General features: G+C 42.7%; 1 protein-coding gene across 2 annotated transcripts in view; it reads right to left on the reverse strand.

The window, feature by feature from the left end:
* Positions 1 to 15,974, reverse strand: part of osbpl5 (oxysterol binding protein-like 5) — a 57,606-nt gene that overhangs the window by 14,750 nt on the left and 26,882 nt on the right. For both annotated transcript variants that reach the window (XM_080002122.1, XM_080002121.1), the window contains 7 exons: positions 5,372 to 5,527; positions 5,127 to 5,200; positions 2,716 to 2,796; positions 2,256 to 2,357; positions 1,445 to 1,648; positions 1,225 to 1,309; positions 946 to 1,108 (listed from right to left, as the gene is read on the reverse strand). In XM_080002122.1, the coding sequence (XP_079858248.1) occupies positions 946 to 1,108; positions 1,225 to 1,309; positions 1,445 to 1,648; positions 2,256 to 2,357; positions 2,716 to 2,796; positions 5,127 to 5,200; positions 5,372 to 5,507 (845 nt within the window). In that variant the 5' untranslated portion in view covers positions 5,508 to 5,527. The remainder of the gene's footprint in view (positions 1 to 945; positions 1,109 to 1,224; positions 1,310 to 1,444; positions 1,649 to 2,255; positions 2,358 to 2,715; positions 2,797 to 5,126; positions 5,201 to 5,371; positions 5,528 to 15,974) is intronic.

Consider the following 15,974-nt stretch of genomic DNA (forward strand, 5'->3'; position numbering starts at 1 on the left):
AATGTGAAATTGGAGAATTTTGTACATATTTATAACATAAAACGACTACAAATACATTTCTGTGCACCATCAAAACGGAAATATCGTCAAAATCTTTGCGATGTGCCGCATTTCCCTTTTTCTTCTGCTACTCTTTCAGCAAACAGCAAATTAAAAAAAACCTCTCCAGGCAGGAGCTGAGCGGCGTTGTATTGCTTTTGTTTGTTTATTTTGTTGCCATTTAATGGAACATAGAATGAAACTAACGCATTCAGATAAACAAAGTATTTGTAAGTGCAGTTACTCGGCAACAACAAACTCAGCTTTGGAGACTTTCGACTTTACTCCACTACATTTCAAAGCAAATATTGTACTTCACAAAGTTTATAGGCTCTGTTATATCAGTGTACTCGAAATGACAAGTACCTATACTTTACTTGAAGTTAATTTAAATCCAAGCACATACTGTAGGCTTTTACATAAAGTCCCTGGAAATTGAATTCAGTGATTTGTTTCTACACATTATACACAGGGCCTTAGTCCCTATAAAGCAAAGATAAACATGTGTTCTGAGTTTGTCACACCACAGAATTTTTTTTTTTTTAACCACCCAGCCAAATTTGAATGATTTAAAAAAAATCGCTAAGTATATAAAATTAGGTTTCAACATCGTGAAAAGAAGGCAGTTCCCTCTGTTCTGAAAATCTGGGGGCGTGTCCGCTGAAACCACGCAAAATCGCGTTAATTGTGTTAAACCTTTACATTGGACTAAAGTCCATGTTTGAATGTTCTGATGAACCCTGTACTGTGTCCGTACCACAAAAATGGTGAGAAACAGTTTAACTCAAATTACTGAATTGACCTTACAGGGACTGTAAGCAAAAATGAAGTGGTACTTTCACTTTATGTGACCGGGTATTTTTTACCTTTACTTAAGTAAAAGCTCTGAGTGCTTCTGTGACTCACTGTAGCAGCTCGGCGTCGCTGAGTGCCGTGGACTGCAGCAGGTGCAGGATGTGGGAAGACTCGGACGACGTGCTCAGGTCGCCCTCTCTGCCCGACTTGGCCGTCATCTTGCAGAGACTGGAGCAGCTGAGCGCCAACTCCAGGGTGTCCATCCAGCACCGGCCTTGGGGGAACCAGAGACGCCCGTGAGAAGAGGCAGGAAATACCACACTCACTGGGCAGATGAAAGGTGTGAAGGTGTCACATTTTCCAATCGGAGAGAGGACGTTTGTTTCTCACCGTCGGACTCGGAAGCGGCTCTGAAGATCAGGTAGTTGCTGGGAAGCGGTTGGGTGATGGAGCCAACGTTCTCTCCTTTGGGACCCTGGACACACGTTGGAAACCGATAAATCAAAACGCGCCTTATCTCAAGTTGTGCTTCACAAGCGTAAAAAGTTTTCTACACGTACAGACAGACAGATATTTTGCGTATGAATCCACATTCCTCAGAATTTCCAACCTTAACGGCCCAGATGGATTTCTCCAGCGGGTGGTAGAGCTTGAAGCAGAAGCCGTCCTTCTTAGAGGGCCTCTCGATCAGCTTGCAGGCGTTGAGCAGGATGGTGCCCACCCAGTGGTCGGCCTTAGGCGTCTTGTAGATCAGGAGGACCCCGGGCTTCAGAGCGCACCACAGCTTGGTCCAGCTCTTTAAAGAGCCGCGGATCTGGAGGTGGGAGACCCAAAACCAGTATTTTTTGAGTGTGAAGATCAAATGGTAAGGAAGGAATCTGGGCAGTCCGATTTGAGGAGAAAGAGACAATTATTTAGATAAAGTGCTTCAAAAGAGACCGTGTGAAGTTGGATTGAATTCATACACATAGCAAGTAAATGTTAATACTATAGTAGTGGTTCTCAAAGTGGGGTGCGGTGTCCTTCAAGAGGTTACAGGGGGACCCAAGCAAAATGATAAATAGTTAAGTTCACAATCATTTAATTTATAATACAACAGCCCTTTTGGGGAACGTAGAGTAACGACTGTTTTGTTGAGTTCCACTGTCGTCTGTAATTAATCTATAGTACAGAAAGGTATGAATGTTTGGACTAAATCATATTCAACAATATAAACCTTTTCAGACTGGGCCAAAATATTAGCAAATGGGGTCCGTGGCCTAATGTGTATCAAATTGAGGGTCTTTGATTATTTTTTATTAAGTTTGAGAATCGCTGTGTAGGATTCGCTATGACGTTGACAGAACCTATAAATCAAAACTCGCACAATTCAAAGTTAAAAAAAAATGAGGTAGGATTAACATAGAACTGCATCTCTGTACCTTCAGCCAGTTGGACATTATAACAACACTGGGGTCCTTGAGAGCAGTAAACAGTTCTTTGGCTGCCCGTTTCTTCTCCTGCCTATAATTCTGCTTCTGGACCTGTGACATAGAAAAACACACAAGAGTGACTGATCCCGTTTTGACTGCTCAGGAAGGTAGACGTAAAACTAATAACATACCCCCACCACTAGGGGTAAGCAGAGTCACACAGATTTGAAACAGGCATTCTGCAGCCTTTGGTTGTAATTGATTCAATTCATTAAAAAAAAAAAAGGCAAGCCAAAGTATTTTAGCGCAGTGAAAATCATAAATGTATAAAAACGAAAATTAAAGGTACTTTGAAAAAGAAAATGACTGATAAAACAAATGCAAATTAGCTCGAGGCCTCCATATTTTGGGAGCCCTTTCTGATAGTGATAATGTTTGTGATAATGACGACACAGAACACAAAGTGTACCTTGAGAGACTCCTTCCGGGCCAGCTTTTCAGTGGGGGAGGGGCACTCTTTGTCCACACCATTGAACATCCTGGACTCAGACTGGAGGGGGGGTGGGGTGAGGAGGACGTCATTGATAATAAAATCGAGATTGGAGAAGAGGTGAATGACTATAACTCTTTTTTTTTTTTGCTTGTTCAACTAAAATAAATATCAGGGCTCCAAAATGTACCTTCATCAATATATCATCAAAACAAAATTCCCTCTTCTTTTTTTGTGCTGTAAATGTCGCTGCGAGGGAATCTCACTCTGCACAGTGAGACTGTGGTGCAAAAAAATAACAATTAAGTCAATTCCTGGTCGATCCTGTTTGGTTGTTTGCAGGTTTGAGTCAAAGTTGGGGCGCTGCAGGTCAGCGCAGCCTGCTATTTTGATCCGCGAAACCTCCAACCTCCTGAGTGAGGTCGTTTAGAGCCCAGAATGTGCTCTGTGGTCTCCAGAGCACTGTTTCTGTCCCAGTTAAAATGGTGGTAGTGAGGATTCCCATTAAATAACTGCTATTCTTTAAGTACTACTCACCACACATCAATTATTTATACATGGAGCGCATATAGTGCAATTTGTTTTTAACACACATTTCACGATTCAGAAAAGTGAATTAAGTTAACGTTTGAAAACAAAATCACACATTTCTGATTGAAGATTTGAAGAAATGACATACACAAATTTATACTGACAAATGCAGACGATTAGCTCCCTATGTTTGTATAAAACCTGTTTTGTGGATCACATATCTTCATTTACACGCACCAAATTCTTCCTTATCTGTGGATGCAAGAATTTGTGCTTTCCTTTATATCGACACAAAACTTAATTCACATTTGATATTTTAGGAAAGACATGTTGAACTGTATTCACTCCATAGTTATGTGTATTTCAGGAGTGATTAGCAGCTAAAAATAAATTGCATTGCATTCTAAAAATTATATCGCATTCTATCGTTTCAATTGTGATTCAGAAGCCCTGGTTATTAGATTAGAAGAACAAATCAAAAGTCCTCCGATGACTGGAGGTTACATTTAAGCATGTTTGCGACACATCAAAAAAATAAAAATTGAAAAATAAATAGAAATAAAAAAAATAAAAATAAAAAGTACAAAGACACTGAGTTTGGGTTGAAAAAGCTGCTCAGAAGCATTTTGTCCAATTGAAATGCGTTTACAGGATGGAACAACAGCAAACGTGATGTTCAAACGTGGAAGGTGCAGCATGGAGTGCCGGCCTGCAGCCAGGTTACAGTCAACATCTGGGGATGAGGCCTATGCGTCCAATTTGAGCCCGCCCTGTTCTGTTGCCCAATAACGTTTCTGTAAATTATTTATTTATTTATTATAATTTATTATTCCCTCTGGGGGAAATTTGTCCTCTGCATCTGACCCATCCTATACCTAGGAGCAGTGGGCAGCCGCAGTGCAGCGCCCGGGGACCAACTTCGGCTCTTTATGCCAGTGCCTTGGTCAGGGGCAACGACAGGAGTGACCCCCTAACATACATGTCTTTGATTTCAATGACTAATATCTGACACACGTGCTTTCTCTTTATGTTGGCAAAAGAAAATATATCGTAAGATATCTTCTTGTTGCTACATACTCTTGTGTTATGAAAGGCAGTCTTTGTTTCATAAATTCAATATTTCTTGAAAGGAAACATCTTTTTGCTCAGTTTTAAAGGGTTCGCTTGAAGTAATCAAAGCAGTCAGGTCAAATTACAGAGATGCAGTCATCCAAAAGATTAGATTACTAACCTTCTCAACGCTTGTTATGTACCAAACCAGTCTGAACCGCACTATTATTTGCTGTGCCCACTGAGGCTATGACTCACACTTATGGATACAAGAGGCCATCTTTATTTTTTAGTGTAGCACACAATTTGAACCCGGCGTAAACGGCCACATGTGGCGCCAGGAATAGGCCGACACTCCCATCGTCCCGCTAGGGATTTTAGAAGATTGACAAAGGCCAAAGTCCAAGAGATGCTTCTGAATCACTCCAGGCACAAGCATGTTAAGAAAGGAGGAGAGGACAGACGACGATATGAGATGGCATGAGAAATGGGAGACAGAAGATATTCGAATAGACTGACACCGCTGGAAACTTTTAGTGATCACAGATAATTGTTCACGGTAATGAGCGGCCTCCTTCGAACAGGATCAATAAAGCACTGCACAAGAACAACAAAGAACGACAACAAAGAGAATACCTGGCTGTGCAACTGAAGGCATTCTCAAGCCTGTCTACCATTAAAATGAAATGTCAATTAATGCTAAGATCCAGCAAATAGAAGATATTACAAAGAACACACCAACGTAAGGTACAAAGGCTGAGATCAGCTAACGAAGCATGAAGGGTTAGAGGGGGTAGGAACACTGTTACCTTGCTGCTGGGGGACTGGGCCGGGCTGAGCTCATTACTTAGAACGGAGAGACCATTTCCGTCCATCTCGCTGCCTGGTTCAAAAAACACAACAACACACAGCACCAACATGAAAGGTCACCCATTAAAAAGATCAGTAGTGAAAGCCTGCTGACATACGAAAAAAAAAAAAAAACACACAAAAAAAAATATGAAAAAATTGACACCACATAAGATGGAAGTCCTTCTGGTGATCGGTGTTTTACCTGGGCTGAGGTGGTAAAGGTCGTTGTCGCCTCCGTAGGACAGGTTCCGGGTGAGCGCGCGAGGGTCAATTTTCGGTGGAGAGGTGGCATTGGGGCACAGAGAAAACCTCCGATGGAACAAGTTCTCCTCCTTCATCCTGTCGCCCTGCTCGTCCTCTGGCGAGAGAGAGGGAGAGAGAGAGAAAGAGAGGGAGGGTGATTAAAAAGGTAAGTGTCGATACCTTTTTCGAGGCTGTTGACTCTAGGCTCGAGTGTCACGGTCCGTGTTGCGGTCATACTGCCTAACTACGAGGTCAATCGCATATTCATACAAGCACTGTCATTTCTACAAACAGTATATGACTAATGCTGGGTAAAAAAAAATTCTTGAACTCAACTTATTGTAATATTGATACCCTAAAATGAAATACCACCATAGACACACATTAAATGCAATATTTAATTTCTGTATTAGACTGATATATTATTAAATATTTTTCTGAAAAGTCTGAAAAGTCTGAAAAGTTGGCAATTCCCATTGTATATGAAATGTCTATATAACAAAATAGAATTGTATGAGCCATCTCATCGGATTGAGTCAATTTGATATTAAATTGTGACCCTTTTGATTTGAATCGTGAGATCCAGCCCTAGCAATGACATCAGAAAAGGGAATAAAAATTCCTCCAATTTCCGAGGGCTACATTAAAAATGTCCATGAGGCATCTAATATGCACAATTGGAATCTATATTGCATTGTACCGTGACCGTTTGTATCCAAATCGAATCGAGGTATATGCCGCACCACACCCTGCCCTACATTTGGTTTATACACAGTATACAGTATGTCCCTCCAATGTTGTGATGTCATCTTCTTTCTGCGTCTCCATCCCCTGCACAGAGCGCTGCTGTGCAGGGGATGGAGGAAACGTCAGGCCTGCTGAGAGACACTGAGACTTTACGCGGCATCGCCAGGACGCTCGTTCTGACCCACGTGAGTGTACGTGACAGAGCGCCTCACCAGACAGTCCACAGTCACTGCTTCCACACAGAGCCACACTGTCCCCCCTCCTCCTCCTCCTCCTCCTCCTCCTCCTCCTCGCACCACCATGCTCTGCCACTCCACCGAGGTTGACGGTGTTCCACAACCCCCTGCGTCTTTGATAACGATACCGGCTTCCCCCGAACCAGCATGTATAATAAAAATAAAAAATAAAAATAAACCTTTCCTTTCCTGTGTGTCCCCAGACATGATCAGGCAGTGGCGGCTCTGCGGCTCTTTATCTTGTTTACGACTGACTGCGCTGGAAAGGGGAGCATGTTTTTAGGCCAACATGCCCAGAAAGCAAAATGGAGTAAACACAAGCATACACACTCAGGCATACGTACACAAACCCACAGCTGTTTGATGGATGCAGGTCTTTTGCACATCTGCCTGCTAATAAGTGGGATATATTTATTTTTGGGTCCCTGGAGACAGGATGACGTGGCAATTTGCTGCGCTCCCCCACCCCCACCCTCTCTTCCCTCCTCCTCCTCCTCCTTCTCCTCCTCCTCCTCCTCCCTAGTTTTCTCCTCCACTGAGCTCGATGGCTATTGACAAGGTGAGAGGACTATTTATGGCAGCCGGCTCTTGCTGTGGAGGTTCGTGACTGTGTCCTGATGGATTATGAGGCGTGTTCACTGAAGATCATATTGGACACTACAAGAAGAGGAAAAATCCACCTTGGGTTAATGCAGAGCTGCTACATTAGCACCTGGTTCTGTGTCTCGGCAGCCGCACAGTGCTCTACTCAAGATCAATTGCGCAAAATTGTTTTTCCCCGGCACAAGGGCAGTGCGCGCAGCAGGCTAGACCTCCTGATCCGCAGCCTACGCCACAGTCACGCCTACATGCCTTCAGCCGCAAAATAAAACAATGGCGGATTACATAAAGATTCATTCATGGACAAGTTTCGTCAAGCCTGTTCTTTTTTTGGGTCTCCTGAGTTGGATGATAAAAATGCCATTTGTTACCAAATCCTGTGGTTGCCAGAGTTGTTCATACAACCGACCGTTAACGGGCAAAGATAATGCTACTTTAACAACGTGCATCAGCAGAGCTGGAAAGTACATAGTCCTTTAATCTTGGTATTATTTCTTCAACAAGCAAGCTGTTAAACAGTTTGTGAGTGACAAAGTGAGAGTATTAAGGCCCTGCAGCTGTAAGTCTATGGGCACTTGTGTGTGAGGGACTGCGGGTTAAAAGGTCAGGTGTATCATTCCACTGGTGGGTCTGGGGTGTTGGGTGTGTATAGCATGCAGTCATATACACAAACATGTATGAAGCACACATTTTTGCTGCTGGTTTTATCTAGCTCCATTCTCTGCCTCTGTGACTCATTCTCATCTCGCGATTCCCTCCTCAATTCTAATGAGGCCGTCCCACCTCTTCAGCCCACCCTGTGAGCATCTGTCCTTTCAGAAAGGTTGTCAGCGATGACAAAGATAAGAGGGACTGGAAAGGTGACACTATCCTTCACAAAATGAGCCTGATTTCTCCTTGGCTTGAGTCTATAAATAGCATTAGAACGGTGCAGTGTTTTGTATGTGTGTGTGCTTGTACATGCAATGCAGAGCTTAACCCTAGGCGGGGTACGGGCTGTGTGTAGAAGATAGTAGAGCTGGAACACCTCTCAAGACAGCATGGGGCAGCCAAATTGTAAATAGAGGCACAAAGCCCCCCCACACACACACACACACACACACACACACACACACACACACACACACACACACACACACACACACACACACACACACACACACACACACACACACACACACACACACACACACACACACACACACACACCTTCCAGCAGCATCACAGGAGGTGGGGTCAGGATGTTTTCTTGATTGACAGGTAATGGAACCAATCGCAGCAGGTTCTCACATTTGCAGGATGGGATTCGCTTGGACGGATCCTCAGATGTGAGCACGACAGGTACTGCTAGCATGTGTGTGAATATATGCCAACATTGTGTGGGTGCATGCTTACCCAACAGAGATTGTCCACTCTGTTGTGTGCATGTGTTTATATTTCATTTTGCGCGTGCCCTGCATCCGTCTGCTGCTGCAGACTAGAGGGAGGATTACATGGGATCTAGCTGCAGGGAGGAGAAAGAGTGCCACTCCATTGGGCCAAGCGAGACCCACTATGCTGCACTGAATAACCAGGACTAATCCCAACACACACACACACACACACTCAAACATGCACACCCTTTGCAGAGGGTCAACTGGCGGGATCGATGGTAGGCACAGCATTAGCGTGACAGTACTGCATATAACCCAGTAATAATGTTGGATTTGTTGGGACGGCGTGGTATCATTCAGACCGTAGGGTTCCCTGGCCGCGCCCAAGGCAACGCGATATCGGATCAACTTATTGAATCTGGCTGGAGCGCGGTAAAGCTTCCATCACCAATGGAAATAGCTCTGCGGATCAATAAGCTGACTGGATCTTGTGCAATTGGACGGTCATCCACAGTTTTACTGACCCCATCTGTCTGATGTGCAAGTCAGATCATTGAAAAAGAAATTATCAGATTTTTTTTTATTCATATAATTTGAACAGTCATTTTTTTCTACTAATGACATATTAAGATGATATTTATGCTAATATGGTATTTATGGTATTTCCTTAATCCTGAATCAAGTGTTATCGTAATATTGCCTTATTCTGAGTAAAAGCAGAACAATAGAGTGCGTGTAAACGCACTGAATTTGTGTGTACATCTCTGTGGAAGTGTCAAAGTTTGTGAGGATTCACAAGTAGGTTGTCCTGATCGTGAAATTTTAGCTGAAAATATAAATAATACAAATAATTGTGATTAATGACTTAGTTGTCCTTCGTCCATGTTATTATTGTGTAAGTTTATGAAGAACGGCCATTTATTGGCATTGAACATCAGAACATACTAATGTTGGTAGGCATTCAATTCTTTTCAACTCACAAATCGACATTATATTTGTTGGAACCTTTTTAACATTGGCTGAATATTCCCATGACATTTGGAATGACACGCAAAATAACTGCAGCTTGAAGGCTATTATATAATAAACGTGTAATTAAAAGTGTAACTATTATTTTCTTCTATGACTTGATTTTTCCGCTCTATCTTGGCTGCATGTGCTGGTTAGAAGTGCAGCATTGGCCTTTGCGGCAGTAACACTAGACAGCCCACGTGGGTAAAAGAGAAGGTGCTGCTGAGGTGGGACGCACAAGGACATTCAAAAGTAATGACATTGGTAAAAGTTCACAGGGCAGTGATTAAAAAGAGACGTAGCCTATTAAAACAGGCTGTTCAGAAATAGAGCGGGGCAAGGTCGGTATATTTTTATTTGTGTGTTAGCAAAGAAAGGAAGTAAGGGTCAGGCGCAGTCAGGAAAGGACCGCTGTCCTTTTCTATACCGGTATGAAACCGTACCCCAGACAGGCATCTCTCCAAGAATAATTTCACCTGCTCAGTACCTTCAAGTAGCATGAGTTCATATCTTTAGTTGGGAGAAAAGGTCAGCGGAAACTCTGGCATTTCTACTGTGCACGGTTTGGCAAGGAATGGTTGTGAACCGTTCCCAATCCAGGATTTTCGGCCCGGTTGTAGTCACTGCGCTGAATGCAGGGCAAAGTGCGCCGGAGAGAGGGCTGAATGAAATAAGTGTCCAACGACGGGTTTCTCATGACATGCAGTGCCGTTACATCCGGTACGTGTTTTATGTTTGCAGCCAACTGTGCCATTGTTAAGAGACTCATTTCAAGAAGAAAAAAAAATTGGAGATACTCAAACAAATCAAAATTCTCCATTGCATTCCATTTTTGCGTAAGAGCTTCCTGGTGCTGCTTCCAGTTCCACCACTAAATGGAAACACAAACCATGACGCACGAGCGGGCTAGTCGGTGCAGCTCGGCCTCGTAACATCTGTTTGATTTACTTCACTTTCATCCACAATATCTACATAAATGTGATATTGTTTCATTCCATGGTTTTTTTATATATATTTTTTTATATATAGTGCAGTTTGTGTGCTACAGTGTAATTGAATCTCTTCAAGGGTTTTGCATTTTTGCGTGACAGGAGCAGCACGGAGCTTTGCCGCCTTGTGGCCAGTTCAAACTAAGCGGCCGGTTCAACTTTTGACAGTGACCGATTTTATTATCCAACATTGGACGGAGTGTCAAAGTCCTTTCCAATTTACAACACAAATGATAAAAGCTCAAATCTCTACAGTGTCCGGTAGAAAATGTAGTCAAATATTATATCAACCTGGCACATTGTTTGGCGAAGAAAAAAAAAGTACTATTTACTTAGTTACTTGCTTGGCAAAGAAAAGAAAGTACTATTTACTTAGTTACCTTGAGTGTATTCATTCAGAATCTGTACTGAAACGGCTCCCTCATATTGTACATTACTATATTTACCGTCTGCTCGGCTTGGGCTAACGTTAACCTCATTCACTAGAGCTATATGCAACACAGGCGCTAGGCTAATATTTACCCAGCGATACAGACTTATGAAGGACTAGCTGTGGAAAAGATAACATCGAGGCGGCAGGGGGCGGAAGGTCAATAACGCAAACATTTTGTTGTCCTCTAGTAACCTTGAGTGATCAAGGACAGATAGGAAACAAAGTCAAGAGCTGGATACACAGTTACTTTAACTAGGTGTTAAGCCATATTGTCACATGGGGGCCTGCTGTTTTCTATTAATCATTAGACCTCATGGGAACAGGGAGAGTGCAGGAGGGCCGTGTGTGTGTGTGTGTGGGGGGGGGGGGGGGGGGGGGTGCAACGGGAGATGTCCCAGAGCCAAAATGTCGACATGTTGCAACCTGTACGATGTGGATACACTCAACTAGCAACACAGGCAGAAACCCTCTCAAGAAGACCTTTAGCAAGACAGGAGGGCTATACTGTGACCTTGGCTGGGCTGTGTGTGTGTGTGTGTGTGTGTGTGTGTGCGCGTGCGTTCATTCCACTAGAAGGTCACTAAGAATGAATTTTACCGACATTTACGCATGTGCATACAACTAGGGCCGTGACGGTATGCTGAAGTTGCAGCTGAAGTGACGAGGGGGAGCGGAGAAACTGAAAAGATCCTCCAGAAATCCTTGAATAGAGGATGGAAGACAAGTCAATGATGATAACGTAATGATTATTGTGGTCATATTTGATATCCTCCTGTAACTTTCACCAGCAAAAAATAAATAAAAATGAAATGCAAATATATATATATATGTGTTATTTTTGGTGATGACAGTAATGAGCTCAATAGCACGGTGACGTCACATCACCGTGGTATAGCGGTTATCATCACAGCCCTACATACAACCATATGCAAAGCTAGACATGACAGACACCAGTGCCGTGCGGAAGCAGCAGGTCACCACCATGCTGGCTCCTTCACTAGAACTTACATCAGTGGGAAAGCAGGTCATTTATTTTACACTAGCGACCCTAAGAATCTGACACAAAATCTTTATGACGACAGCTCCTGTGGAAGCACCCTGAATCCACCCGCACGGCTTCTCAGCCGTCTCTCTTGCCGTCTTTCCCTTCAAGTCTCACCGTGAGCCAAAAGCCACTTAAAGGAAACTCCTTTCTGATGCAGATAAGGATACAGAATTTTCTGCAAATCCCATTTGCATTGGACTACATATATTGTGCATTTTCCCCATTCGTTTCAATATAATCTTCCTCGTTCTTTTTTGGAGAACATCTCAAGGAGCTGATAACATTTTGTTGATTACTCATTCTGTGAGTATTTGTACTTGTTGTGCCATCAAGACGAGTTTCAAAATGATAAACGGTCTCTAAAGATACTTCATCTCTGGGCATATTTCATTCTGAATCAACAAAAGGTACATTAGTGACCGTCGATGTTTGGCTGCGCCGTGGGAATCTAGAGGATGTGCCATGGACCTCATTGCTGATAGCAATGCACATTTTGACATTTATTTCAAGTGTGTAACTTAGTTGGAACGCCTAGGTTGGAGAAGAGAAGTGCAGGACAACAGGGCAGGCCAATCAGAAGGGTAGCTAGCAGTGGGCAGATCTGATTGGTGGGCAAAAGAAAATCACCTTGCCTTGGTATTCTGAGTTCAGGAATAAACTGGGGAACTCCGAGCTGCACTGACCCTCGCTGGGTTTGCAATGCGACCGCATGAGCGGTGAATGGATATGAGCAGGCGGCATGAATGAATGACGGCCTTTTCTGAAGTATCGCACAGCGTGTCACAGTTTGTTTATTTGTGCAATTCGTGGTATGCGTCTGGCATGCACATCACTGTGTGTGTGTGTGTGTGTGTGTGTGTGTGTGTGTGTGTGTGTGTGTGTGTATGTGTGTGTTTGTCAGGATCATGACAGTTGGTGTTATTATGATGTCAGTAAAGTCCAACAACAACATTAATGAAAATCAATTACATACTGAAGTTATAGATGCCAAAGCTAATTTAATTCATTAGACGAATCTTCCTGTCTGTGACTTTCGTCTGGGTGTTCATGCTACAGCGGTCCAGCGGTAAGTGTTATTGGCATATAGAATTCATAGATCAAAATGAGTTAAGATTTGGGAACATCTGAAATGACTTTTCAATGCATGTCAATAACAGCTTTTAACTTGGCCTGATTATCTGAAATGGGTGGCACCCGGACAAGCCTTGCACGTCAATCTGTGATTTTATGTATTTTTCATGATATCTCTTTCGATATATTTTACTATGACTTTTAGCTTTTTCATTATTTTATTATAACTTTTAGCTTTTTCATTATTTTATTCTTTTCTTTTATAGAATTACTTTTATGGCTTATGTAAAGCATTATGAATTTGCCTCATTTATAAAAATGTGCTAAATAAACACACCTGCCTTTCCTTAAAGATTTGGAAATTTAGGTCAGATCAAAAGATCAATCTATATCTTGAGCGATCGATATTATATTTTTTATTCAAAATTTTAAACACCACAGATAAAACCCTACAGTTCTAGCCTGCACTGTCCTTTACTAGTTTTTCTCCCAGAATCTGAACCAGAGTAGTAGAATAGCATTGTTGTGGATCACTTTTCTCTTTGAGCAAATTCAAGTCAAAGACAGACAGGGTACACCCTTCCACCACTCTCCATCCTGGTCCTATTCAATGCCCCCCCCCAGCGCGAGCAAACACACACACACACACACACACACACACACACACACACACACACACACACACACACACACACACACACACACACACACACACACACACACACACACACACACACACACACACACACACACACACACACACACGCACGCACGCCAGCCCCCCAACCCAGCCTTGTCTGGGATGAAGACAACATTTCATGGCTGGCCAGATGACCTATATTCCGTGTGAGGCGGGGCTACGATTGGACATAAACACAGGACTGGTGTCTCTCTAATTGTGCGCTCACATTCAGACAACGTGCACAGCAACACAGATGGCAGACAACCCATTTAAATCCTACAGTGTCTCTGGACTCGCCGTCAATGCATAGCCATCTTCCGTACAAAGAAAACGCACACAACGTGCCACAGCAGAAGAGCGCAGGAATCTACCAGGAGCAGACAGGTCTTTTCATTTTCTGTTTGCTATGTAGCACAAACCCTGGCTCTTTCACAGCTCTGTTTTTTTTTTTTTTTACTTCTACACTGACTATCATCAGCTAGAAAAGATCCAGACGCCCTTCTGGTTTCTGTGACTGAATATTCATTAATTAACCACCCAGGTCGCATAGTGCAGGAGAGGGGAATCATCTTCTTTCAGCACAAGGTAAATCAGAACTATGCCGCCTGTCAACTGCAGATGTGGGAAGCTACTTTTGTTGCAGGAGAGTTTAAGTGGTTTGTATACGTACCCTGTTCCTGTTTGCTGCAATCTCACCACAATGACTCGCTTCACCCCCCATCTACGTTTTTCGAGCACCCGCCTGAATTGGCTGATATTCACATCTATCAACACATTCGGTCCTTCTCTCACGGCTCCAGTGTACATTTACCGTTAACACCACTTGGACGTATCACATCCTTAACCACAACATGCTTCCTTACACAGGTCTAAAAAAGAAGAGCTCATCACAAGAGACATCCAGCAGCGATGACAAAGAGGACATTAATCAGTTCAGCTGCAAGTCTGTTTTTCCGTCTGTCCCTATCCTCTGTGGAGGACATTGAGGCAGAGCCTTTGATTGTCCTTTGAAGGCTAAATGCCTCCACAGTAGCTTTTGCCTCAGGTGAGACTGACAGGAGCTGCCTCCTGCCTTTAGTGAGCACAGCATGCCTCTTTCGACAGAGGATAGAGAGGAAAAAACAAAGTACAGAGGCAACAGAACGGCCTCAAACCAAAAAGGTTGCACAGAACTTATTTGGTGTGAAATTTGGGAAGAACAGAAATCTTCTAGGATGTATTTTGAAACTAATAAATGAAGATGTACCACAGCTGCAAAGGCACTGCGCATTGGGCAGGATCTCACAATTTCATTTATTCAATAATTATTTGATTCAATATTGATTAAATCCAATAATGATGAAACGGTTCACAATATGATTCTATATCATTATACAAACAAACGTTTTAGTATACCATCTGATGTGCATTACAAATATATTTGACGGAACAAATTGAGTCCAAGACAGAAATGAAATGTTTCAATTCATTTGTGTGAGTAGTATTACAATTTTATATACAGGTAGTCCTCACTTAATGACCTACCTGTTTAACGGTCGTTGGGACTTAGGACAAGCTCTCTGACCAGTCAGTATTGTACGCTGCGTACAATAACACGGCGTCTCAGAGTCAAGCATCTCTGCATCACCCTTTATATACTGTATACACTATATACACTATATATGCACTATATACTCTATAGATACTATATACACTGTCTACATCTCATCACCGCTCTCAGTCTCGTTCCCGCAGTCTGTCAGTATTCACTACACTCGCGTTCGTCATGGCCACGCTCCCTTACCGTGAAATAACACGGCTCCTTGCTTATCGACCAATTCACTTAACGACCTGATCCTAGGAATTGAACTCGATCATTAAGTGAGTAGTACATGTGTTCCAATTTTCTTAATTTACTGAGAAATTGAAATGATAGAAGTGAATGGTAACGCAATATATATATTACATTTTTATTGCTTGCTATATGGACCTAGTTTGAACTAAGAGGCAGCAGCATCTGATGATATTCAACAATTAAACAAGCCATAAACATATTCCATTCCCCATACGTCACTGTTAGGGAGTGGGCTTCCAGACCGCCACAGGGCAGCACTCATGGAACTGTCACAGCAACACAGCGCTTATTCCTCTGGAACTACTTCTAACTTTGTACCAGTTTATCCAAATACTAATATAAATTATTGCTAGCTTTGAGGAAACATAGTATGTACGCACAAAACTGAGGATTTATGCTTGCTCAATGAAAGTCGAATTTGCCGTCATTTTGAACATTTTTAACAGGTAGTGCTTCTGACCGTAAAATGCGGAAGTGTCCTTTGGTTTCTCATGAGCCATTTGCAGTTCTTATGCTTCAATTTCAAACTTTCTGTCCTATT

The sequence above is a fragment of the Zeus faber genome, assembly GCF_960531495.2.
Source record: "Zeus faber genome assembly, chromosome: 6".
In the NCBI taxonomy this organism is placed as follows: Eukaryota; Metazoa; Chordata; class Actinopteri; order Zeiformes; family Zeidae; genus Zeus; species Zeus faber.